The 24,214-nt window shown below is 49.1% G+C and overlaps 1 protein-coding gene across 3 annotated transcripts; it reads left to right on the top strand.

The window, feature by feature from the left end:
* Positions 1 to 17,196: 17,196 nt before the first annotated feature.
* Positions 17,197 to 23,569, top strand: PPP1R3B (protein phosphatase 1 regulatory subunit 3B). Of its 3 annotated transcripts, none has more exons than XM_059844362.1 (2): positions 17,197 to 17,301; positions 20,188 to 23,569. In XM_059844362.1, exons 1-2 carry the CDS (start codon positions 17,288 to 17,290, stop codon positions 21,077 to 21,079), a joined length of 906 nt encoding a protein of 301 aa, XP_059700345.1. In that variant the 5' UTR covers positions 17,197 to 17,287; the 3' UTR covers positions 21,080 to 23,569. The 3 variants fall into 3 exon arrangements, with proteins under 3 accessions (XP_059700345.1, XP_059700344.1, XP_059700346.1); XM_059844361.1 differs by lacking the exon at positions 17,197 to 17,301 and adding an exon at positions 17,632 to 17,837; XM_059844363.1 differs by lacking the exon at positions 17,197 to 17,301 and adding an exon at positions 17,830 to 17,848.
* The last annotated feature ends 645 nt before the right edge of the window (positions 23,570 to 24,214 follow it).

Here is a 24,214-nt window from a genome sequence, read left to right as displayed (position 1 = left end):
GGTGCTTCCCACCTTGCACCATCAGCCTGGGTCTGAGCCCAAGGCCAGTGTAAATCCCAGATGTAGGATTTTGTGTGTAGGAGTACTCCTTACATCCCTACCTGTGTGTTCCTTACCTAGCAGATGGCAGGTGGGCAGTTGGAGCAAGAAGGACACCAGCTCAGGCAACTGCAGCTGTTTGCTACTGAAGGGTCAACATTTTGTGTTGGGCTTTGGTATGTGCTGCATTTAGTCTTCATTGTTGAGTGTCTGTTTGCCTTGAGCCTGGAACCAGCAGAGAAATCCCAATGTTCAAACAAAGGGGAGGAGCACACCATGAAAATTTGATGGGAGCGAGAGACATAAATAGATAGGGTTTGTATTCCTCCGTGAAAAAACACTTCATAAATCCTTCTAACAAGATTCCAAAAGTCTCATGCAGGACAGGCATTTTGGCTTTATTTCATGATTCACAGCAGCTCTGCTCTTTGCCAGATGAAGCTGCACCACACAGATCTTCACACTGACTCGGCTTTTAGCCCCATGAAAAACACTGCCGCTGCAGTACTGCCCAAAAACAGGCACCCAGGGAGCTGGGGCTGCATCCAGAGCATCTTGCTTAATCTCATGAATACCAGTCCCTACAAAAATAGAAACAATTGCCTTTTCACAGAGGAGCTTGCTGTATCAAGTTCCTAGTGCTCGCAGCAACCAAGTTAAATTAGTGTTATCTTTGTGGCTGGTAGATCAAATTGTTTCTTTCCTGTAATGTTAAATAAATAAGGGACTTCTTTTGTGTTTTGGTGAGGTAGGAGGTTTGGATTATCTTCTTACCTTTATGACATACTGTGCCCACTTGATTTTTTGCATTGATGACATGGAAAGTGTCTTTGAAGCCAAAAATGCAGTGTGTTTGCCATACATAGCAAGTGTGTTGGCAGAGAGACTGGTTCAGTTAAACAAGCAGCCCACATTATTTAAAACAATCCTAAAGTCTCCAGAGCTTAACATCTGTGACAACTCTGCCACTGCCATGTCAAACTCACTGGGATGAGACTGGTAAACAAGCGGAGGAGAGAGCCCTGTAGCCATGACTTTGACACTGCCTCAATTTCTCATAAGAAGTATTCAAATGGGCTTTCTTCTTTAGAGGCTAATTCCCCATCTGAGGGCAGGGTTTTCATTTCCAAGATGCAGTCTTTCTTTCATTTAACTGCCAGAATTTTAATTTAATCAACTTCTAATGAATAAATGCAAAAGATTTTGCCTACACTACTGCTCACTGTAGCTTTACCTTGTCTCGGGTGGCTGTTAGTAAGATGCTCCACCAGCTCTCCCTGGAAAACCTGAGGGAAGATTTTTAAATCTCCTGTAATCTGTCTTTTCCAGTGGGATGCCCAGAAGCCACCAAGGTCCTGATTTTTAAAGCGTGCAAGGCTTTTCTCAGAGACTGGCAGTCTCCCAGGAGGTGCCCAAATGCATGGGGAAGTGCTGACATCCACCCTCCAGGGCACAGCCACCTTTCTGGAAGCAGTCTGTCTCTGCATTTTTCCTTCAGAGCAATGTAGGAGTGTCAGCACTGAGCATTTGGTTGTTCCTTGCAGGGGCTGTGCCGCTAAATCCTGGCACATAAAGCACTGCTCTCATTTTCTCCTTTCAGGGTGGCACCATCTTTAATTCTGCCCAGCTTACTCTGGTTTAACCCCTTTTCCTACAAGCAGGGGCTGCTTGATACTGGCCACTCAATCTGAGTCCCTTTCTTCAAACCTTTTAAACCCACAGGTCAACAGCCAGCCATAAGGCAGAATTAGACCCAAGCACAGGGTCTCCAAAATATCCTGGTTCCAGGAAGATCAAGCCCAGCAGAGGCAGCAGACCTCCTGGCAGGACCTCACCCCATCTCTGCAGTGCTATCAAACAAAGACATGGAGCACCAAGGCAATGGGTTACTGGCTCTGCTTTCCAGGGGACCACTTGCTTTTCTCTTGCCCGGAGCACCCCTGGGATGTGCCCTTGCCATAGCAAAGGAAGAGCCTTGCAGGGAACAGTAGGCTTGAGACCTTCAGTACGCCTTTTCTGCAGTGAGTAGATGCTGCCAGTCCCTTTGGAAATCCCTGGGGTTGACTCTAGCAATATATCTACTGCAAACTAGAGCTCTGGGCAGCCAGAGATTGCAGCAACTAGCACAAATACATGGCCCAGCTACATTTTTTTCCTGGGAAACAAAGATGTGTGAGCCTTAGGACTATTAGTATCAGGCTCTAGCTTCATAGGGGTGTAGCTGTGCTGATCCAACCAAATATGTTCCCTGTGGCCTTGTGGCTTTTTGGGAAGTACCAAGGGGCAGATGACACCACCACGAGCAAACAGCACTGCCTGAGCTGGTTGCGAGGGAGATGGAGATGGCACATGGGATGCTGTCATACAGGAGAGGATGGGTGTGATTATCATTGCATCCCTCATGGCTGGGGTGAGAATCTGTCCTGAGCAGGCTGTGTGATGTGGATATACCAGGATAGAGAGAGGACAGCCCAAAATTTCAGCATGTGTGAGCTGTCCACACATCTAATGTATGCCTCACCTCAGTCTACAGCTTCCTCACATGTGGAAGAGGAGGAGCTGGCACTGATCTCTTCTCTGTGGTAACCAATGGACAAGCATTAGGCTGGGTATCAGGAAAATGTTCTTCACCCACAGAGTGGATGGGCACTGGAATGGGCTCCCCAGGGAAGTGGTCACAGCACCAAGCCTGATGGAGTTCAGGAAGCACATTCGGACAACACTCTCAGACACAGGGTGTGATTCTTGGGGCTGTCCTGTGCAGGGCAAAGAGATAGACTGGATTATCCTTTGTCACTGCCATCCAACTCTGTATATTCTACAAATCTATGATTCTATGCCAGGATATAAATTGCCTTATTCATGAAGAAAAAACACATATTTAACTTTGCACCCACCAGCAGGGCCCCTATCTCAAATTAAGGCGTTCCCAGGCCTTTGGGGAGATGATAAAAGCAATAAAGGAGGCAGAAAGTAATTAGGAAAAGCTCAAGGGCTGTAAAACCTTCCCCCCTATTAGCTGCACTTGCATACAACCTGCCAGGCTCTTTGGTCTTTCAGAGATAACCCTGAGGTTACACACTCAGGAGCTCAGTCTGTCTGAGCCTGCCAGCACCTCCCAGCCTCAGTGAGAACCCCAAACCCAGGCAGCCTCCAGGGCAGCCTCCAGCACAGCACAGCCCAGCAGGCGTTCCAGAGGCCATGGTAAATAACTGTGGCTTATTAAAACAGCCCCAGCCCGGCAGCAAAAAGTAAAGCAGCAGGAGTGAGACTTTGGTCTTGCAGAACTACCATGAAACCAGCTGCCAGATGTTTCCTTGAGTGTATCTGCCAACCTCTGGAGGTAGGGATGAAGTAAGATGCTCAGTCTCAGTGCAGACACTTGGGGTTTGGTGTTATGTAGCTGCTGCTGAGCCACACCAGCCCAGCAGGGCACAAACATTTCATCCTTATGGTACCTGAGAGACAATCAAGCACCTGCCAAGGCCTGGCCCCCTCCCAGCAGGATGCCAGGGAAAAACTTCTTCACAGAGGGGTATCTGACCTCAGCCAATCAAGAGGGACATGGGATCCTGGTGGCTCCTCTCTCCAGCTGCAGCTCAAGGTCTGGTAGGGGTCTGTGCTTACTTTGTGCTCCAGGGCTGCACAGGCACAGAGCTCACCACACTCTTCAGCATCCCTGCTCAGCATAAATCTGGTACTTGTTTCCATCTGAGGCCTAGATACAAACTTGGAAAGTGTAGAGGCTCTTCCCAAACACTATGCCTGACTTCAAAACATTGGCAAATTTCTCATTAGTGCAGTATGGACTGGATTAAAATATTGTAATATATGGTATTTCTGTGGGTGTTTGAATTAGTGGCATTTATTGAAAGTTTAATGGACCGCCTAACAATTCAGTACTTTAAAATAATGTGGAAATTATCATTGAACATTATAGAATGCAAGAAAATAGTAAGTTCTGGAAAGAAATACCAGTCACATAGGGCCAGAGCTGCTAAAGAGCACAGTCACATGCTCACCATCTCTATGTGGTTAGCACCAGCACAGACTTCCTGCTCCCCATGCAATGAGGGAAGGGGATGCTCCAAACCAGGCAGGGAAAGGCCACACTGGGTCCTGTACTACCTACCACAGGGGAGCCTCAAGACCTTTCTGCAGATCCCCTGTTTCACTGTCTCAATCCTACCACTTGGCAAAGAAGAGGGACTTCTTACATCTGCTCAGCACTGGGCACAGTTAAGGTGATTTAGTCTGAAATTCCTTAATGCTTCATTTCTGGATTTGGGCCACATTCAGTTTCCTGCACTTCTGAGGAGGTAGTGAAGCTTTCTACTGCTTCATTCAGCCCTTGTTTCACTTTGCTCTTGGACATCACTAAATGGGGAAGAGAGAATGGAAGCAAAGCAGGCCAGGAGCAGATATATATGCTGGGATACTGTTTGCAGTTGGTTTCCCAAAAATTTGAGTTTGTGGATAGGATTGATGGCAGAGAATTTTTGGCATGTTTGCATTGCATCTCCACTGGATATGAAACAGGCACTTTACTCAATTGGACTCTTTGCCAGCCTTTCAGCCTCTGCCGAGCTGGGGCTCCCACGTTCCTCTTGCATTTGCAAGAAGGGAAATTAGGGTTTCAGCTGCCATCCTCCAGGCCTGCCTAGAGGAAAAGTCTGGGTTAGATTAAGCTCTGCGGTGACAGAGAGCCTGAGGAAAGGGCTGCACAGAGGCACTTGCTTAAGGTACAGCTGCTTGTGCCTCAGGTGGATTAGCAGAGACCTCCCAGGAAGTCCAGACAGCCAAGGAAAAGGAAGTCTTGCAGTCCTCAGAGGGATGACAGGGAAGCCAGAGTGCTGATTGCTGGAGGCACCTCCTGGAAGGCATTTGATCACCATGTTTGTTTGAAGCCTGGAGCTAAGACTGAACTAATCAGACGTGAGCCCTGTGCACCCCAAGGACCACCCACCACCAGCACAGGGGACCTAGCAACAATGTCCCTGGAGCACATTTTGTTGGCTACAACTGCTCAGCATAAGCACCCACTTGCTTTTTCCTCCAAGCCGAGTCCAGGCTGAGACTGAAAAGCATTAAACAACTAAAAAAAAAAAAACAAACAAACCTAGAGAGAGTTTGAATATCCTTTTTCATAAGATGAAAGGAAGAGCAAGATAAGGAGAATGTTTACTTACAGGTTAAATAATAGTCTCCAATACTCACATGGCACACAGTGGCTGGCTGCCACGTTGCTTGGTGCTGGGCTTATCTAACACGCTGCTCCTGGATGCCAGACCATGCCTGTCTCTTGCAGTCTCTAGCGTGCTCAAGAAAGGAGTTTGCCTCACCTTGTGCTGGGATATTTCAGACAACCAAGTAAAAGAACTCAGGAAAGCTCAGGAGCTTCTTTTGGATGATCTTTGGTCACTGTCAGACCTGGTCACTGAGACAGAAACTGGGTCACAACCTCTGGTAAAAGCAAAACCCATCCAGCATAGGAAAGGCAAACCATGAGGGAACCTCCAGGCACTGCTCCATGCTTTGGAGCTAAAATCTGACTTTGATCTGCCCCTGAATTTACACCTTACTCTGATGGCAATGTCTGGACTGGCTTTGGGTCAGACGCTTCAGCCCAAATTCCAGATTGCCTGTGGACAGGACGACTATAAACAGCACCACAGAGACCTGTGAGACACGGAAATGTAGAAAACCATCTTTTCCCTCTCCCTGTGATGCTCCCCAAACTAGGCCAACAGAATAGTAACTCATGACGAGAATGCTATGGCTGGCTGTATCTCCAAAACCTCGCCCAAGAAGGCAAAGACTGAGTCTGGGGAACTTGGAAGGGCATCAGGGTGGGCTGTGCCTCATCACAGTCCTGAGACATCCCAGAGGGAGGCCAGGGAGGACTGTGCACCTTCTGGGGCCCTACCATGGTGGCCAGGCTTGGGAACCTCTTAGATGACAGTGACAGCAATGTTTTTGCATTTGACACGTGGAGCACATGCCACACAATTCAAAGGGCTGTGTGGTGTGCATGGCTGGGCAGGCAGGGCCACTCTTCATCACTCGAAGTTCCATGGAGGCCTGCTCAAGCTCTGGGAACTGCTGGGGAAAATGACCCCCCTGCTCCTGCAGCTCTGTGTAGGGCAGGCCAAGGGCAGTCTCCACAGTGCCTTTGAGACACAGCACATGTCACTTGCCCCATGTGAGTCTCCTTGGGAGTGAAATGTGACACTGAGTGTGTGGGGCAGGTGTCATCTCCTTGCATACCAAGCCCCACTGCCCCAGCCCATGTATCCATATGAGGCTTTCCCCAGCTGCTCTTATTCCTATTTCAGGACCACTTGCATTCCTGGCTCTTATCAGGCTTTTTCTAGACACGTGAGCCCCCGAGCTCAAATGCCACTAGCCCACATCTGGGCCCTTCCCTGTCCAGGCACTGAGCCAGCTGCACAGAAGCTGGGGTGCCAGTGTTGACAAAAGGGCAGCTTTTGGATGATAACTTGTTTTTTTGCTCAGAGAATCACAAAAATCACAGACTCTTAGGCTGTTACTTCTCATGGTCTTGTGTGTTATCAAGGAGAGACTCATTTCACCTGCCACAGGGCAAGCATCTTTGAGTTTTATGCCAGTGATGATCACCAGTGCATTTGCTGTTGGTCCCAGCTCTTCCAGTACAGGATGGTTGGAGTTACCAGAGCTTCCTGGGTTCCCCAACTAAAGTATGTAGGTGGGGAAGCATCCAGATGTCACTACTTGTCTCCACGGGTGATTTCAAGCTATTTGGAAACCCCCAAAAAACTGCCAGTTAAGCTTATGGCTAGACTTACCAGAATGGTGCTGTTAATTTTTTGGCTCCCCAGCAGCCTTGGTACTTTTAACACCAAATGATCTTTGTGACTGTCTGATCACCAAAATCAGAGAATATGGCTTTCACCTGCTGAGTGTAACATCTAGAGGGTATTAAAAGACACATAGATGCGGTGCTTAGGGACATGGTGTAGTGCTGGATTTGGCACTGCTGGCTTAAGGGTTGGACTTGACAACCTTAAAGATCTTTTCCAACCTCAACAATTCTGTGATTCTACACAGGAGCCCTCAGGTAGAGAGGAGTTGGTATGTCTTGCTCTTTGCCCTGCATCTGACCCCCTCTGCCCATAGAATTTTGCGTTCTGTGAAGATTTTTAGGGAGAAATATACCAATATACCTGTGACACTGAGTAAGCTTTTCTGTGAAACCTTAAGCTCAAGTGTTGTCCATCTCTCCCCTCACCCTGTCTGGTAGAGAGCTATGGCAGATACCTGAGGAAAAGAAAGGCTGGGCAAGCCTGTAGTGGTTTCTCTTCTGATTACTTTCCCAGCCAGGTTGATTTGCAGATCAAGGATTTCCTGGAAAGGTGGGAGTGTCCTTGCAAGCAACAGCGGCATTTTTGATTCTGTGAATATATCTGGTCCCGTTTTGAACTTACATCAGTTTTTAGTATCCACAAAGTCCTGTGACAGGGAGTGGCATATTTCATGTACATGTCCTTTACAAGTGGAAAAAATAAGTTGTCTCTTGATAGCAGCTGATGGGTTGACAGGATCCTTGATATGATCTTCATTCATGTAGAATTCACTTCATTCAGAGTGAGTAGTGAAACTAACCAGCCAAACTTACTTAAGACTGTAGTGCAGATGGCAGATGAGCATGTTGTGGGGAACAGTGGTACGCAGCAGGAGTCCATCTGGTCTGCAGCAGAAGCTAAGGCAGGCAGGAATCTCCAGAAGTGCAAGAGTCACACTGTGCACTGTGGGCAAAGGTCTGTGAGCCACTTCACTTGTGCACAGCCTGCAGAGAGGCTTAATTGCTTCATGCAGAATAAGATATCTCTGTATTAGTAAGGGACGCATGTGTTTACCTTAGGCTAGGATATCTTGCTGGATATTAAATGTGACATCTTGCTGGATACTAAATGTTACATTAAATGCCACGCTGATACATGAGTTCTCCATGTCTTGTCTGCCTCTCATCATTCTGTATTTGCTCACTGTAGTACATACTCTTAATTTTAAGCAGTGTGGGGGTTTGCCTGCTCCTGTGAGAGCATTGGTCCACTGAGATGGGTCTGTGAACTACCACAGACCGCATCATGGGTCTCACTAGCCATCAATGCTTTCAGGGAGCAACAGCTTCAAATGAGGAAATATAATCATACAATCATGGATGGATCTGTGCAGAATGGTGCTCTGGAGGTGTCTGTCCCATCCTCACTCCTTGTGTGAGGGACACTCACAGTCAGCTCAGGGTGTTTGGGCCAAGGCAAGATTGGTTCCCAAGGATGGAGGTGTGACCACACCTCTCTGGGCCGTGTACTGCCATCCCATTGTTCTGGAGCAGTGGTTTCCACCTGTCTCAACAGAGATCCCTGTCTTGCAGAAGTGCCTGTTGGCTCTTGTCCTTTCATTGGGCACTTCTGAGAAGGTTTGGCTCTGCATTCACTGTCTGTGTCTCACACAGAATGAGGTACTATTTGTTCTTTCTCCTCTAGGCTGAAGAAGCCTATCTCCCTTGGTGTCTCCTTACATGCCACATGCTCCTGTCTGGTGGCAGCCCCTGGGCTAAAGCCTGTCACCATATATCTCACACTGGGGACACAAACTGGGCACAGTGCTCCACATACAGCCTTGGCAGTGCCTGGCAGCAGGGAACACAGCCCTGACAATGATTTAAGAGACTCACACTTTGGAATGACAAGGAGAAAGCAATTAAACCAGGAGTGCTGTGCATATTGCAACCACAATGTCTGATCATAAGACAATAACACACTCTAAGGGAGAGTGAGCTGCAAAACAAAGGAAGTCCGCTCAATAAATAGGATGTGTGCTCATGCAGATAAGAAATGCTGGGGGCCAGCAGCACTGTGGTAGGCAGTGATCAAACCCGTGACAGACTATGCACTGCAGCATCCACTCCAGATGGGGACATTGCTGCCTTTGCAATGTTGGTGTCAAATGTCCTCTCCTCCCTGAGGCAGCTGCTTCCAACCCTTTATCAAGAGATTTATTGTAATTATATTATTCAACTTTCGATGTTACAGATTGCTTTGCACTTAAGTCTTAATTTGAAATTTATGCTTTATATTTTCAATTATGATTTGTATGTTGTAATTATGTACAAGCATTTTTATTGCCATATAATAGATAAATAAGAATTTTCATATTTGGTGGTGTCAAATGGAACATATTCCCACCCCTCCATTACCCAGACTACAAGGCAGCAATAAACCAGGAGTAGTGATGAACTTGGCCTCCAGTTGATGTGAGAGCTGAGGCTGTGAGCAGCCAGTGACTCACACACTGAGCCAGTTCCATATCAAAGCCCCTGGGTTAACCAGGGGGCACTGGCTGCTATTTATAGCTGCTCTAGCTCACGTTTAAGCAGAGCCTTTAAAAATCTTGGAGGCAGGTTGAGTGCCAGGGTAACTCCATCCAGCACATGGTTCCCTGGACAGGAACAGTGCAAAGCCCCAGTCATGCTGTTGCACAGGCTGGATCAGCCCTGGCTGCCAGGAAAGCCACAAGCAGCTTGGGTTAAGCTGTTAATCAAACAGTACTTGGTTATTTAATTTGATTGAGCTAACTCTGCCTACCTCTTGGAGGACCTAAGCAAACTCCTTACTGGAGCAAACCCCACCACAGGCACAACACTAAAAGCTGTGGGACCAAGGGCTTTAAAGGTTGTCCCAAAGCTGTCAAACAGCTCAGAACCACCTCACATCAGCCACAACCTGAGGTTCATTAGGCATTGTAAAGATTCCCAAGGAGAATCCACCCAACAGAGGGAGGGGAACCAACCAGACCTTGTAGGAGGCAAAGTCAGAAGACTGGACTTGAGTAATTTCAAGACTAAGCAATCAAACAGAGCTGAAGAAGCTGGCAGGGTTTGAGGTGAGTCATTGCTCTGTGGGTCAGCCAGCTTAGATATGCAGCCCATCTCCAGGATGTGACAGCAACTTCCTGTCTCTGGGACGTGCACTTGAGGAGATCCAAAGTGCTCTGTGAGTCTCAGATGATAAGGTTACAGCAACCAGCCTCAGAAAATAGTATTTGGTCTTTTCTGGGTTGTTGCCTCGCTGGGAGCCTGAATATCACAGAAGACTCTGTATGCTGAAGAAACCCTTAGATGAATGGCAATAATTAGACCAGAGTATTTGGTAGTGTCTGCAGTTTTTCAGCACTGCACTCTGCGTTTTGATGGAGTGGTACTGCAGAAAATGGTCTATTGTGGCCTTTGGCTTTCAGGCAAAAACACCTAAGTTATCACTGCAGTTCTGGAGGTGAAAAAAAAATCAAAACCCAAGGTGTTTAGCTGCTATGCACTGTTTCACCTCTTCTAGATTTCTTTCTCCTTTATTAGGAGTCGATAAGTCAGCAAATTCAATTCCCAGCCTATTTGTGGCGACTTTCAGAACCATAATATTTATTTCGACTTGGTGATTTTCCTGCAGCCCCCAGCTATTGCTGTTTTTTACAGTTTTGCTGGTGCCACTGGATTCAAATCGCTATGAGCTGGTCTCCTATTTGCAAAGCCAAAGACCTTCTCTTTCATCACCTGCTGTGTATGCGCCATCTTGACTTGCTTTCCAACACTTTAACTTCTGCTCAGGAATCACTAGCATTCAGGGAAACTTGAGGGACAGCTCACTATCTTACTGTTGGGAGGAGGTTGCACTTTCTTTACTCTGGTTTTCAGCCACAGCAGGGTCCCAGTAGCTGCTGATGAAGGGAAGCTGAGTAGATCAGTAATATGAGATGAGCAAAGACTAGAGGAGGAGGAGAGCTGAAAGAGACAGATAAAAATGCTCACAGGCTCCATGGGCTTGGGACATGAGCTATTCCCAGCCATCAGCACTGGGACACTGCTCACTGTACCATTCAATGGCCTGCCTCCCTCCTACCCAGCCAGAGGCAGCCTTCCTATGAATAACTAGCCTGCTTTCCAGAGCCCGTTAGAGTTATTCCTGCCCTGGGTGTGCCTCTTGTCTGCAGGCACCATTCCTAAATTCTGCTTCATCCAATCCAAGTTTAGAAGTCCTTGCTGTGGTGTAAAGTCACTGTGCATAATCCTGTGAGGAGGAGATGAGATTAGCTGGATCTTGTAAGATCAGGCAGGGAGAGAGCTGTCTCTGCAGGATCCTAAGTTCTCAGGAGACGAGGCAATGCCAAGGTACCTGCAGACATTGGAGGCATTTGTATGCTCCAAAACTGGGATCTCAAGTGACCTACTTAGTAGCCTTTATTGTGCAACTTCAGAAGTACATGATCCCCAGAGAGGGGCAATTTTTGCTAGCAGTTAGTTTCTGCAAGAAGGAAACTTCAAGATTCTAGTTAATTGGGTAAAAACCCTTGAATAACTCCTGCCCACGTGGGATTAAATTAAAATTTCCAAATAAAAAGCCCAGGTTACACTTGAAAAACATTTTCAAGAAATGCAAAAGGTGATGACTGGAATAGCTTCAGCTGACCTTCCCCAGTACCATAAGCTTTTGCCTTTGTCACAGACATTGCCTTTGGCACTTGCTCAGGATACTGTTTAAAAGTCAGGCACCTTGTTCCTGCTGATTTTCAGATTCTCTCTATAGTGAATGCACAAAGACAGGCAGGTCCAGAAAGCAACAGATCCCATCTTTCATTGGCACTAATCTTCAGATGAGACAAAATGCTTCATGGAGGGATGGACCAGCAGAGAGCCTGGATACTCAGAGAGGCTCAGCTGAAGGGTATGAACCCCTGAAAGGAGCTTAGGATCATATTTATCATCAAGAACTACATGCACTCGTCAGTCTGGCTTTTTCTCCCCAGCCTTCATGGGCATACAAGTGGTTTCAGGCAAAGCTCAGCCTCTTGCACAAAGATAAGCCCTCTGAGTCCCCAGGTCTGGATACATACAAGTTCCCAAGACAACTGCTCCACCAAATAACGTTTGCAAACTTTGTAGCGCACCAAAGTTAAAATATATATTGCTTCACCATAAGTTATGCATCTAGGGCAGGTTCAAGTTCAGACAGTTGGATACCTGCATGGTATAAAAAAGGCAAGCTGTCAATGCAGCTGGGCTGATTCAGCCTGCCTGAGAGGAGCTGAGCATCTCTCTGGATTTGCAATCACACCAGTGATTGCACTGAAACAGCCCAAATTCCTTTACATACTCTTGCCACTCCAGCCCAGCCCTTGCTGTCTCTCTCCTGCAGGAGCACATGGGGAATTTGGAGGACTTGAGGTTTAGTCCATGCTGTGTCTTTATGCTCCTTTTTTCCTTCTTGTTTACAGCTTTTTTTATTTTTATTTTTTTTTTACACATGGTATCTGCACAACCAGTTACTCCTGGGTTCAAACAAACAGCAAAAGCGATGGAAAACCACCACGTTTCTCTGCAACAGCTGAAGCATAACAAAGAAAAGTTTCCGGGAGGTCAAACCAGACATTTCAACAGTTCATGCTCATAGAGGAAGGGAGAAAGAAAAAAAAAAGTAAGGATGTTGCTGCACTGCTTTATGCAATCTTGGGACAGACAACCAACCTCCTTTCTATTGCTATGATTTTTCCAGGACCATGCTGACAAGAATGAATTCTGTAGGCTGCAGGGAGGCAAGGTCCTTGAGCAGCTTTCTGAAAATAACATTATATATGTTGAAAAAGCAGGCGGTACCTTTCTCTTCCTGTGGGGACTCACCCCCTCTTAGGTCCCAGTCTCTGGAGAAAAGATTTTTTTAACTTGGTACCCATCCCCACCTTAGCACTGATACAACATTTTCAACAAGCACATTTTATGTCAGACCAAGGACTCCTCTCTTTGTTGTTCCTGTCTGCCTGTCATTTGGTTTCTGTACTGTCATCTGTCTCCTTGTGCTGTCCTTTGAGCTCATCCTTTGCTGAAAGCCCATTCCCCTTTTTTTCTCTAAGTAGCAGCATTTGTCGTGGCTAATTTGCCTTCATTCATTCCCCCATAATTTCCCTTTCTTTGCAACGATTTTAGAAGTCTCTGTTGTTGCGCATTTTTGATATTAAGAACCACAGTTTTGTAATACCCAGTCTTTCTCTACCACACACACTGGTACCAGGCTGGGCTTTGTATTTGGCCCCAAACCATCTTTGCTGTGCATGTTGGCCTGGAAGGGCAGGTGCCATGGTCTTCAGTGGGCAGAGTACACATTTGTCGGCGTGTTTGACCATGGGTGCACACGAGATCCAAAGGGAGCCATGCCAAGATAAATACCCCACCTCAGGCCTGCAGCCAGAATATTGAAGCAACTCCTCTTTTCTGGACAGGAGAAGCAGTGGGGCCTCTGCCCTGGTGCACACGAGATCCAAAGGGAGCCATGCCAAGATAAATACCCCACCTCAGGCCTGCAGCCAGTATATTGTAGCAACTCCTCATTTCTGGACAGGAGAAGCAGTGGGGCCTCTGCCCTGGAGCACAGCTCCCCAAAGCACAGTCAAGAGCCTTAGCCAAGACTGGAACTTTCTTTGACACTGGGGCACATTGAATGCTTTTTGCTTAATTGCCTGGGACCGACACAGGAGTTTGAGACCTATGGGGGAAAAAAAAAAAAGAGGAATTCCATCACTCAAAAGGACTTCTCAGGTCTGTCCTTTGGTGAAGCTGTGTTTTCTATGACACTAGAGAGAAGCTGGACTGGGCCTGGGGGCACAAGGAGCTCCCAAGCAACACATCAGGCTTCAGCACACACTTAGAGATGATGGTGAGAGTTACCAAGTTGACTGCAGATACCAAGTTGATGGTGAGGGAATCCATGTTTCCTACAGCTTTCTATCATGTTAGCCGTAGCTGGCCAAGGGGTGTCGGCGCTGGCTGGCCAGCAAGGGCAGCTATTGATCAGTGGCTGCTGGCCAGCTGGCCTCTGCAGCCAAGCCCTGCTCTGGTTTTGGTCAACAAGGACGCTCACTACATCTCTCCCCATCAGCTGTTGAGTCTCATGAAGCCTAAAAGGGTGGGAGGGGACTGCTGATTTGGGAGACGGCATGAGATATGGAATGGGGTGCCCCATGGCAGCAGCCCCTGCACAGCTCCCTATTACATCAGCCACTTCACTGGTTTACAGCCCTTGCCCTTGAGCCTTGGCCCTGCAGCCTGATGTGGTGTGGACACATTTCACAACACTCTTGGCAATGAGTGGCAAAGCCCCTTTCCTGCTGGGGCTGCCCACTGGCTGGCTGCTGGGAAGTTGAGCTGTTGCAGCTGTTTGCAGATTCCCAACATGGAGGAGAAGATGCTCCATCCACTCATGTCTCCAGCAGGGCACTGAGGAGTTGGCAGGACCAGGAAGGGTCCCTGAGGACCTATTTAAGCTCTTAAGGGAGCATGGCAAGGGAGGGAAGGCCCCTCTGGAGGGTTGGAGAAGCTCAGCCTCCCCTCAGGCAGCAAACAAGCAGGACTGCACCCAAGAGGTGCAGGAGCCACCATGTCCTGTACCAGGATGTGCTGGGGTAAATATCCACTGAATGAAGAACAAAAGCCAAGTGAGATATGATGGGAGAATGGGACCCTCCTTCCAGAGCTGTCTGTCACGGATGGGACTGGTTCTTACAACACTTCCCCAAAGAGAAGCAACGTGCAGCGTATTCCTCATGCCAGGGAACAAACTCGTCTCATCCCTCTGCAAAGCAGGAGGGGCACGGGGACAGCTGTGGGGAAATCACAAAGATTACTACCCAAGGCCATAGCACTGAGCTAAATATAGCCACTATCTTGGCTTCCCAGAGATAAGATCCTGTGTCCACAGTCTGCCACAATGCCCTGCCCAGACGTCCACCTACCTTTGCTTCAGGGGCAAACACAAGCCACAGTTGTGCAACACCCTGCCCAGCTCATGGCAAACAGGGGCAAAAATGCACCCTGAGCCACCTCAAGTGCATTCCGTGCCTGGCACTGTGGGCTGGCTGGGCAAAGCCTGCACAGCCCAGAGCGATTCATCTCCCTCATCACCTGCATGGTGCCCAGCTGCCAGCAATGTGCAGGAGAAACCTGTGCTGGACCAGAGTGACAAGTGTGAGCCAGGTCAGGGCTTCCACCAGTTTTGGGGCTCATCCCATTAAGTCCAGCATTTCCACCCAAACCTCTCTACACCAGTGACGCCGAGCCAGGGCGTAGTGGCTCTGCCTGGAGAAGGGGAGGCAGCACTGGAGGGGGTCCGTGGGCCATGTTCACCTTATCCCATGTCTGTCTCCTGGGGAAATCTGAACGTGGGTCCCTTCATCTCTGCTGTAAACCCTGTCATTAAGTAACACATGCTGAAATCCCACTATACCCTCAGCACATGAAACATTACTGTAAATCTGCAAAATTCCTGCAATGGGTACATCTTTCAGGTCTCTCTCCCCTGCTTTAAATGCTACCATTGGTTTTATCAAAACAGAATTTATTTTTAAAAAAAACCATTTTTTTCCCCCAACAAAACCCTTTTGCCTTGCAGAGTAAGAAGTTTTTTAAATGGCAGCTTACAGCAGGAAGTCTCCAGCTTTAACAATAGTTGTCTGTGTTTCCACAAGTTAATGGAAAACAAATGTTGGCACTTCAGTCCTGCTTTCTGCTTTGTAAGGAAGGTGAGAGACCATTACTTGCAGCTCTGCAGTTAGAGGCTCAATGTGGCACAAAAAGTATCCTCACTGCTACCATGGGAAGAAGGCAAATGCACCATCCCTACCTTCCAGCAGGCTTTACAGCCTCTGCTGCTTTCCCATGGGGGCGGCATTTGTCCACAGAGCCACGCCCCTGACAGGGAGGCCAGCTCCATGCACGCTTTCCAAACCATTGAGGACCCTGGGCTCTGTGCTGACATGGACTTGGGAGCAGCCCAAAAGAGCAGAAATAGGAACAGGAGGCGGGAGGACAATTGGGAAGACCCCTTGGCCTAGCTGGCCCTGCAAACCAGTCTATGACAGAGCATCGACTTACCTGGCAGATGTTTTCAGGATGTTGAAAACACCTTTCCAGCCCTGCACATGGGCTGGATAAGGATTCCAGTGGAGCCAATCTCTTTGCCAGCCATGCCCTGTTGGTATTTTTTCTTCATGGACGGAAGCCACCTCTACAAAAAAAAAAAGGCTTTTTTTTTTTTTTTTTTTTTTCCCACTGCACACAATAAATATTGTCTGGAAAGCAGATTTTTGAGTATCCTCTGGAGATTTCTACCCAGGGCCAGCACAGCTCTGGTGCTGTGGCCACCAGATAGGAGTGTGAGAGTCACCCTCCTCCCCACCTGGCCCTGAGCACCCAAACACTCTGGGCCAGCTAAGACAGGAAGACTGGTGCCCCAAAAAGGCTTTCCTGTCTCAAGAGCACATTCCCGTGGGTTTAGCTGCTTACTTGTGGCACCTGGAAAGCCTACTCTGCCCTTCTCAGTTTTGGCCCCTCAGTCAGGAAGGACACTGAGGTGCTGGAGTTGGTCCAGAGAAGGGCAACAAGACAGGTGATGGGTCTGGAACACAAATTCTTTGAGGAGCACCTGAGGGAGCTGGGGATGTTTAGTCTGGAGAAAAGAAGGCTCAGGAGAGATCTTAATCGCTGTCTACAAGTACCTGAAAGGAGCGTCTTCTCCCAGGTAACCCGTGACAGGACAAGAGCACATCGTCTTAAGCTGTAGCAGGAGAGGTTTGGGTTGGACATTAGAAGGAATTTCTCCACAGAAAAAGGGTAGTTAGACATTGGAATGGGCTGCCCATGGGCTTGGTGGAGCCACCCTTCCCGAGGTGTTTAAGGAACGACTGGACTTGGCATTTAGTGCTGTGGTTTAGTTGACATTGTGGTGCTCGGTCGTAGGCTGGACTCAATGATCTCAGAGGTCTTTTCCAGCCAGATTCTGTGATTCTGGACACGCAGGAACACCAACATGGCGCAGGAACCGACGGATAGTGAGGAACTGGGGGCAGCCGACGCCGGACACAAAGCTTGTCACTTTACCACAAGGAGCTTGCCGCGCCGCGGGGGGAGCGGCGAGGCTGCTCGGCGAGCTCCCCCCTCACGGCAGCCCCGGGGCTGCCCCGGGAGCTCTCCCGACGGGCGGGCCGCCGTCCTTCCCTGCGCGGCCCCTCAGGGCCCGCCGCCCGCCGCGGCCTCGCCCACCGTGCCGGCCCCGCCCGCTATCGGAGAGCGCTGATTGGCTGCCGCTCAGCGGGGCGGGACCGGGCGCCCTTAAGAGGCCGTCGCGGGGCCCCGCGCAGCGCGACGCGGTGCTGCCGGACCGGCCCCATGCACTGCACCAGGTATGGGCACGCCGCCCCGCGACCCCCGGCGCTGCTCTGCCCCTCCTCATCATCCTCCTCCCCTCTGCCTTCCCCGCCTGCTCGGCTTCGCAGCCTCCTCGTGTGTGCCGGAGCGGCTCTGGCGCTTCCCGCCGCGGCGGTGCTGTTCCTGGGGGAAAGCGGGATCCTGCGGCTTGGCTCCCGCGGCCCCCCGGCTGAGGCGGCAGCGGTAGCCCCGGGGCTGCCCCTCCGCGGGGCTCGGCTGCTGCTGCCGCCTCTCCCGGGTCTGGGCGGCGCGGCTTGGCTGCTGGTGCGGAGGGGGCGGGCTGTAGCGGGTGAGCGCCGCCGGGCAGACGCCTGTGGGAAGCGGGCTGTGCCCGGGGGGCGGCACGGCCCCCCTGGATCGGGGAGGAGGACGGGATGCGGAGCGGCGGAGCGCTGCTTCGGCCCTGTCACGGCTGCGAACTTTGGCTCTGCGAGTGCTGCTGCAAGTGTGCGAGGGGTCACCTGTCCCCAGGTAGCGAGGGAGGCAGAGCGGAGGCATCCGAAGGGGTTCGGTAAGGGAGGTGTAAGTAATCTTTGGGTCTGGCTTAATTCTCCATCATAGAATGGCAGGAGGAAGGAATGAGTGGTGACAGATGTCTCTTTCTGGAGAGGGTAAAGCTACAGGAAGAAGTCCGAGGGCAGAGTCAAGTTTGCTTTCCTTTCGAAGGGTGATGGAAAGGAATTGGCTCCTGTGCCTGCATAGGGCTCCCTGCCTGCACTTTTTGCTCCTGAAGCTTTATTTCCTGAATGAGCTTTCAAAACTATAATTCTGCTCCCACCTCCAAAGCATCTGGAGTTCAAGACAGCCCTTCTCAGCCCCAGAGGGGAAACCTGCCTCTGGCTGAGAGCTGGGCATCAGTAGAGTCTCCAGTACAGAAAAAGTTGTTTGGGATATCAAATGTACTGGCAGTTCTTTCCTACTCCCTACAAATGTGCTTCATAAAAGCAGAGGGCTCATGCTCATAGTTGGTTCTGAAAAGCTCTTGCTATAGTTTTTAGCTTGGAAAAAAGCTCTAGATTATGCAGCTGGGCATTCTGTGCCTCTTCATTCTAAAACTGTGAATAACCAAGACTTCCTAAGAAACCTGGCTTCTCAGAAATTACAGGAATTCAGCTGAATAAATTTCCCTGGGAAAAGATGCAATGCAGATGAAACTGACCCAAGTAAGAAGCATTGGGAGCAGCATTAATTTAAAGGAGGAAATGACCTATATAAAATGTGTATGAACAAAAACTTGGCAAAACCAGGTAGAGGTGAGCAGAGTAGTGTTAGCAGACAGGTGGATCTGAGGTGTCTGCTTTGTGTAGCTGCCCTTGAGCTGAAAGGAGGCACTGCAGAAGGAGCTGGCTGGTGGGTGTGTTGGGATGCAAGCCTTGGCACATGTGCTCTGAATAAACAGATACCTTTGCTGAGTGGATGCTGTGAAAGCCTGCTCAGAGCTGCTGTGTTGGTGTTGCAGGGTGGGGAGTTAAAGCCCTGAATTGGAGAGTATGGCTCTTGCTTTTTCTTGGCACGGGAGCAGCAATCAAGTACCAGAGCTGGCTGTGTGTGGATTTGGCAGCCAGAACTCTGCTGCATCACAAGGCCAGTGGTCACTGCTACTGTTGCTGCCTCATCCCTCTCTGTGTGGTGGGAGCCGCTTTCAAAACTGGCCTCCTGCCAAGCAGGAATTTTATTAAGGGAATACACTGTGTTTAAAGGCAGCTGCAATACAGTTGACTTAAGGGGATGTGTGTGATAAATCCATCCAGCAGTTTATCCAAAGCCAGGCCAAAGAATCTGCCAGAAGCATCCATTGGACCATCCGTGTGAGGGCAGGAGCGAGGGGTGCAGTGTTCCAGGAGCTGCCTGGCTGCAGAGGCATCTCCAGGGTGCATCTGGCAAAGTGCCCTTCTGTGGATGCATGGAGAGAGAGATGGTGCTGCCTCCCTGGAGGAAGGGGCTGAGTGCTGGAGGGGAGGCTCTAGTGGAGGGGCACATGGCCTGTGCCTTCTGGGAGAAGGAATTGCTTCGGTGAACCTAGTAGGTGAGTTGTGTTTGGCAGAGCCCTGTGGCTGTATGGAGGTGTTCCAGGGGCTTAGCACAAGCCCTGTGGAGGCTTGAGGTGCAGACTGTGCTGGAGGTAAAACTGGCTGACGTGCCCTCTGAGCTGATGTTATTTTAAAATGGAGTAGAGGGAAGAAAGCTCCAGAGCAGTGTTGGCTAAGCCTGTGCCCTGCTGCAGTGTCAGACTGTTGCTATCTTTGCAATACTACTTGGAGGCACTTTGGATGGAGCAGTTCTGGGGGACAGTGATGAGCAAAGCATGTAGCTCAACTGAATGAGTGCTTTTTGGCTGACATCTGGGGTTTTATGAGAGGTGAAATAAATTAGTTGTGTACTGCAGTTTGTAACAAACTGAGTTGCTACTCCTACAAAAGCTTGAGAAACCCTGGGGAGAATCTGTTCTGGAGGGAGGAAAGCACAGCAGGAGTACTGCTTTATGTAGCATTGAAATTTGATAATCTGGGGATTTTGTTAGCATTGGCAGGATTGAGCCACGGGCTTTGCTTTGGGTTGCAAATGCTCTGGAGCCTGCTATTGCTAGCCTAGTAGGACAGTGCCTGTGTGTGCCTTCAAAGGGTGACTCTGTCCCTGTAGCAGTTGGAGGAGCTGTTCAAGGGCACAACAGGCTCTGATCCTGCCACTTCTGTAGTGTTTTTCTCACAGTGTCTGTAAATCACACCATGCAGGTACTTGCCTTTAATTAAGCAGCAAGCTTATTTGGGATGGCTTGTGGGGAAATGATATATCAGCTGTCTGACAAAATTTGTATTAAAGTGCTTTTCTGGCATCAACTGACCCTTCTTGTCATCTTCCAGAGTGTTAGACTATTTCCCTCACAAGCAAGCAATGGCTGTGGACGTGGCGATGCAGCTGTACCTGTGCTCCTCACCCTTGCGAAGAGACAAGTGTGCCTGCAAAATTGCTCCAAAGCCCAGCAAGCCGCTGCGGCCCTGCATCCAGCTGAGCAGCAAGGCTGCGCTGAAGGGCCCAGAAGAGGCAGCAAACTCCTTCACACACAGCAAGACGAAGAAGAGGGTGTCCTTTGCAGATAGCAGAGGCTTCGCTCTGACCATGGTGAAGGTGTTCTCAGAGTTTGAAGATCCGCTAGATATTCCTTTCAACATCACAGAGCTGATAGACAACATCGTGGGCCTGACAACCGTGGAGAAGGACAGCTTTGTCCTGGATTTTGTCCAGCCCTCCGTAGACTACCTGGACTTCCGAAACCGCCTCCAGACAGACTGTGTCTGTCTGGAAAACTGCATGCTAAAGGAGAAATCTATTGTGGGAACAGTGAAGGTGAAGAACCTCGCTTTTGAAAAGACGGTGAAGATCCGGATGACGTTTGACACGTGGAAAAGCTTTGTAGATCACCCGTGCCAGTATGTCAAGGATACGTACGGGGGGTCGGATCAGGACACGTTTTCCTTTGACATCAGCTTGCCTGAGGGAATTCAATCGCACGAAAGAGTTGAGTTTGCCATTTCCTTTGAGTGCGATGGGAAGGTGTACTGGGACAACAACAGGGGCACAAATTACAGGGTCATACGGTCAGAACTGAAGTCTGCCCAGGAAGCTGTCCGTCCCCCACAGGCTCCTGACTTTGGCAGTGCATTTGACCGGTTTGGGAGCCCTCGGTGCTCCTATGGCCTCTTTCCTGAGTGGCCCAGTTATTCAGGCTACGAGAAGCTTGGGCCCTACTATTGACCCAAGGACAAAGGCCAGGCTGACTAACTGTTGCTGGTGTGTCTGCAGGCCTTGGGGCTGGTCTGAACACATGTATGAATAGGTGGAAGAAGTATGGCTCTGTGTAGCTTAGCATAAGCCTCCTGGCAAAACCAGATGTGCAGTGCTCTGCTGGCAGGGGCCTTATAGTCAGAGAAGCAAATCTGGCTCTCCAGATGATCAGAGGACCAAGGACCGCTCATATCTCTTCAGCACTTCTTCTTCCTCTTCAGTAAAGATGCCAGTGTCCAAGGAAACACTACAGTGCTTATATTGCCTGTTCAAACTGTGTAGTGGTGGCTGCTTTGTATTGCCTGCCTAGTATTAAAAGGCTCTTTCAAAATATTTCCTAGTATTACATTGTTAGTGGGCTCTACTACAGCTGCAGGGCTCTCCTTGCAAAGCCAGCCTGTGCCTGTCAGGAAATAGTGTGGTTGGATTGCTGGGAATGGAGTCCTCTCTTTGCACATATGCTTGTAGTGAGGCCCTTCCTACTGGAGAAGAAAGCATGTTTTGGAAGTGAAAATGCAATGTGATGACAGGAAGTGTGGCCCTACAGCCTGCCATATTAGGAGATGTGCCTGTGGGAGAGGATCTGATATGCTTAGTCACTGGTTGTTATATCAGATGATCTTGAAAATCTCTCATACCATTGGTGTTACCAGAAATAGAGATTAGCTGTGGCTGCGTGGTGCTTGTAACACAGCTGTGGGTTGACATCCTTGACTGCCTTCTTCAAAACCTTCCTGTTGGTTTAATCACAAGTGACCAATGATGCTTTTTCCCCTTGATGGACATGTGAAGTTGTCTGTGCTGGACCCTGAAAATGCATTTCACCCTCCTGTGGACTTTAAACCAGAGTTTTGTCCAGCTGGGGCCCAGGGTCCTGTGCAGGAGACTCTGCTCAGGTGCTACAGGAAGCATGCTGTGTCCTGTACAGGAAGGTGACTGTTGTGTACCTACTGTGGTGGAAGTGCCTCAGCTGAGAAAGGGGGTGGTATGTGCAATCCCAGCAATGCTTTGGGATGAACAGGCTTTGGTACTGATGTTGTTTTTAAGATCTGGTAATGGTTTGTTACTCTGTGCCATGGACTGCTTGGCAGATAAAGGCATAGCACTGCTCACATGTCAGGGTGCTGTGGCTGTCCTGGATGTGCTCTCTGCTGAAGCAGTATCTGCCAGTTTGACCTGCAAATGCCCAGACTTTGCATCTCTGGCCATAAAAAGTGGCTTACCCCAGCTATGCAAAGAACTAGCCATGAGGAGAGTGAGGTGTGGGGTTATCCTGACAGAACCCCTGCAAGTGAGACAAATCACAGATGTGAGCCGTCCCTATGATTAAAGAGGTGGCTTGGCTTCTGGCTCTGTGCTGGGCTGGTAAGCTCAAACAGCCTCACAGAGCTTCTTGGGTGCTAACCTAGCAGAATTACTTAATCCCTCAGCTCAGAGAGAGTGCTGAACAGTCTGTAGAAATAGAGGTCAAGGGAATGCTGCTTTTTCTAGTGCGTAAGCTTTACATAATTTTGGGTGCCTTTAGTAGCCTGTGGGTGTGCTGGAGAGAAGCAACAGGCTAGACTACTTAACTTTAACATAGCTTTTAATTCTGGAGACTACTGTACAAATCCTTAGAAGCTGTTTTACTCTAACCTAGAAGGGATACTGGGATCACTGTTGGATATCAAAAGGGACAGGAGCTTGCAGGAAGAATAGCTGGCCTTCAACTGCTGCTTTTTCAAAATACAGAATCAGTATGTGTCCTCAGTGTGCCTGATCACTTAGTTGAGGTGGTGAATCTCCTTGCTAGCCCAGAACTCATCAGGTTTGGTTCCCCTGTTCAAGCAGCTTCCCAAGTCAGCCCTTAGAGCCTGCATCTGATCTCTCTGGAGGGGACTGCTGCCTAGCTTGGCTTAGTTTTAAACTTAAGGCAAGTTTGTGTGACAGTGATACTTTTTATTTATTCAGTGTACGGTGTTGATGTTGTAAGACACTTGACTGTAGAAAAGTCATGTTCTTCTGGCACCTTCTTGTGCCCATGGAGAGCTGTTTGTGAGCTAGAGCAAGGTATGTGGGTCTGGTGTGCTGTGGATGGTGGAGTCTCCTTATGGGCTTGTTTTCAGGCTGTGCCTTGGGTGTGCTTAGGGAGGAACATGGAAGATATAAGCTAAAAGAGCAGTGCCATAAGTAAAACCTAGATTGGGAACTGACTATTTGATCAAAAGTGGTTTAAAAATACTACTTGTGGCCTTTCCCCTTTTCCCTTTTTCCATTGCCAATGTGAACATAGAAGTGAGGGGGTTGCCCTCCTTGCTCTATGCCTGGAAGTGCCTTGTAGGATGTTTTGCATGTTTGTTTTTAAAAGATATTTTTGTACACAACATTGAAGTGGAAAATGCACTTTATAATTGCCATGTAATGACTCTTTTAAAAATATGGCTGTTTTTATCTGATTGTTAAAATAAAGGTGGAACAAAATGTTGGCTGTGTATCTTACTTAAGCACCCATGGGGCTGAGGAGGCAATTTGGACACAGGTCCAGCTTCCTGCAAGTGGCCATTGGCAGGGAGGAGAACACATCCACCCTGAATTCTGCTGCCCGAAAGAGGAAAGAGCTGCCTATTCCTGCTGCCTTCCTGCCAACTCCAATGCTTCCATTGCCTCTGCAGCCCTGGGATGGGAGGAGCCCTGCTCCTAGGTTTCTCTGCTCCTAGGTTTCCCCACTAATCACTGTGTTCCTGAAGTAGTCTTCACTCTTCCCCTGTTTGCAGTGCCAGGAACAGCCTTTTCGGGTTTCTCTGCTTCTGTTTTGAGTCAGTCTCCCTCTGCTCCCCTTCCCCCACCTCGGCTTGATCTGGGATCAGTGCTTTACTCTGTGTACTGGGCTGTGATGGTTGCTGGGAGAGGTGTTGCAGAAGCGGGGGCAAGCTCTTTTCTAATACCAGGATCAAGTGAAAGTTAGACCCTTCCTTACATCTATGTCATTATCCCTGTTGCCACTACAATAAGAAGCACGAGGAGGAAACATGTCCCGTTGCAGAAGGGGATCAGCTGGTGTAAATGCCAGCCAGGGCCAGCTTTGGCATTTGACCAGGCTTTCACCACAAAGACTGAGCCTCGGTG

The sequence above is a fragment of the Haemorhous mexicanus genome, chromosome 4 (assembly GCF_027477595.1).
Source record: "Haemorhous mexicanus isolate bHaeMex1 chromosome 4, bHaeMex1.pri, whole genome shotgun sequence".
In the NCBI taxonomy this organism is placed as follows: Eukaryota; Metazoa; Chordata; class Aves; order Passeriformes; family Fringillidae; genus Haemorhous; species Haemorhous mexicanus.
This window is presented reverse-complemented; position numbering and strand designations above follow the sequence as displayed.

Excerpts from the sequence above, each read along its gene's own strand:
- PPP1R3B (XM_059844361.1), top strand. The coding sequence starts at position 17,701 with ATGCGGAGCGGCGGAGCGCTGCTTCGGCCCTGTCACGGCTGCGAACTT. Across the intron at positions 17,838-20,187 it reads GAGGCATCCGAAGGGGTTCG|AGTGTTAGACTATTTCCCTC; the intron begins GTAAGGGAGGTG and ends GTCATCTTCCAG.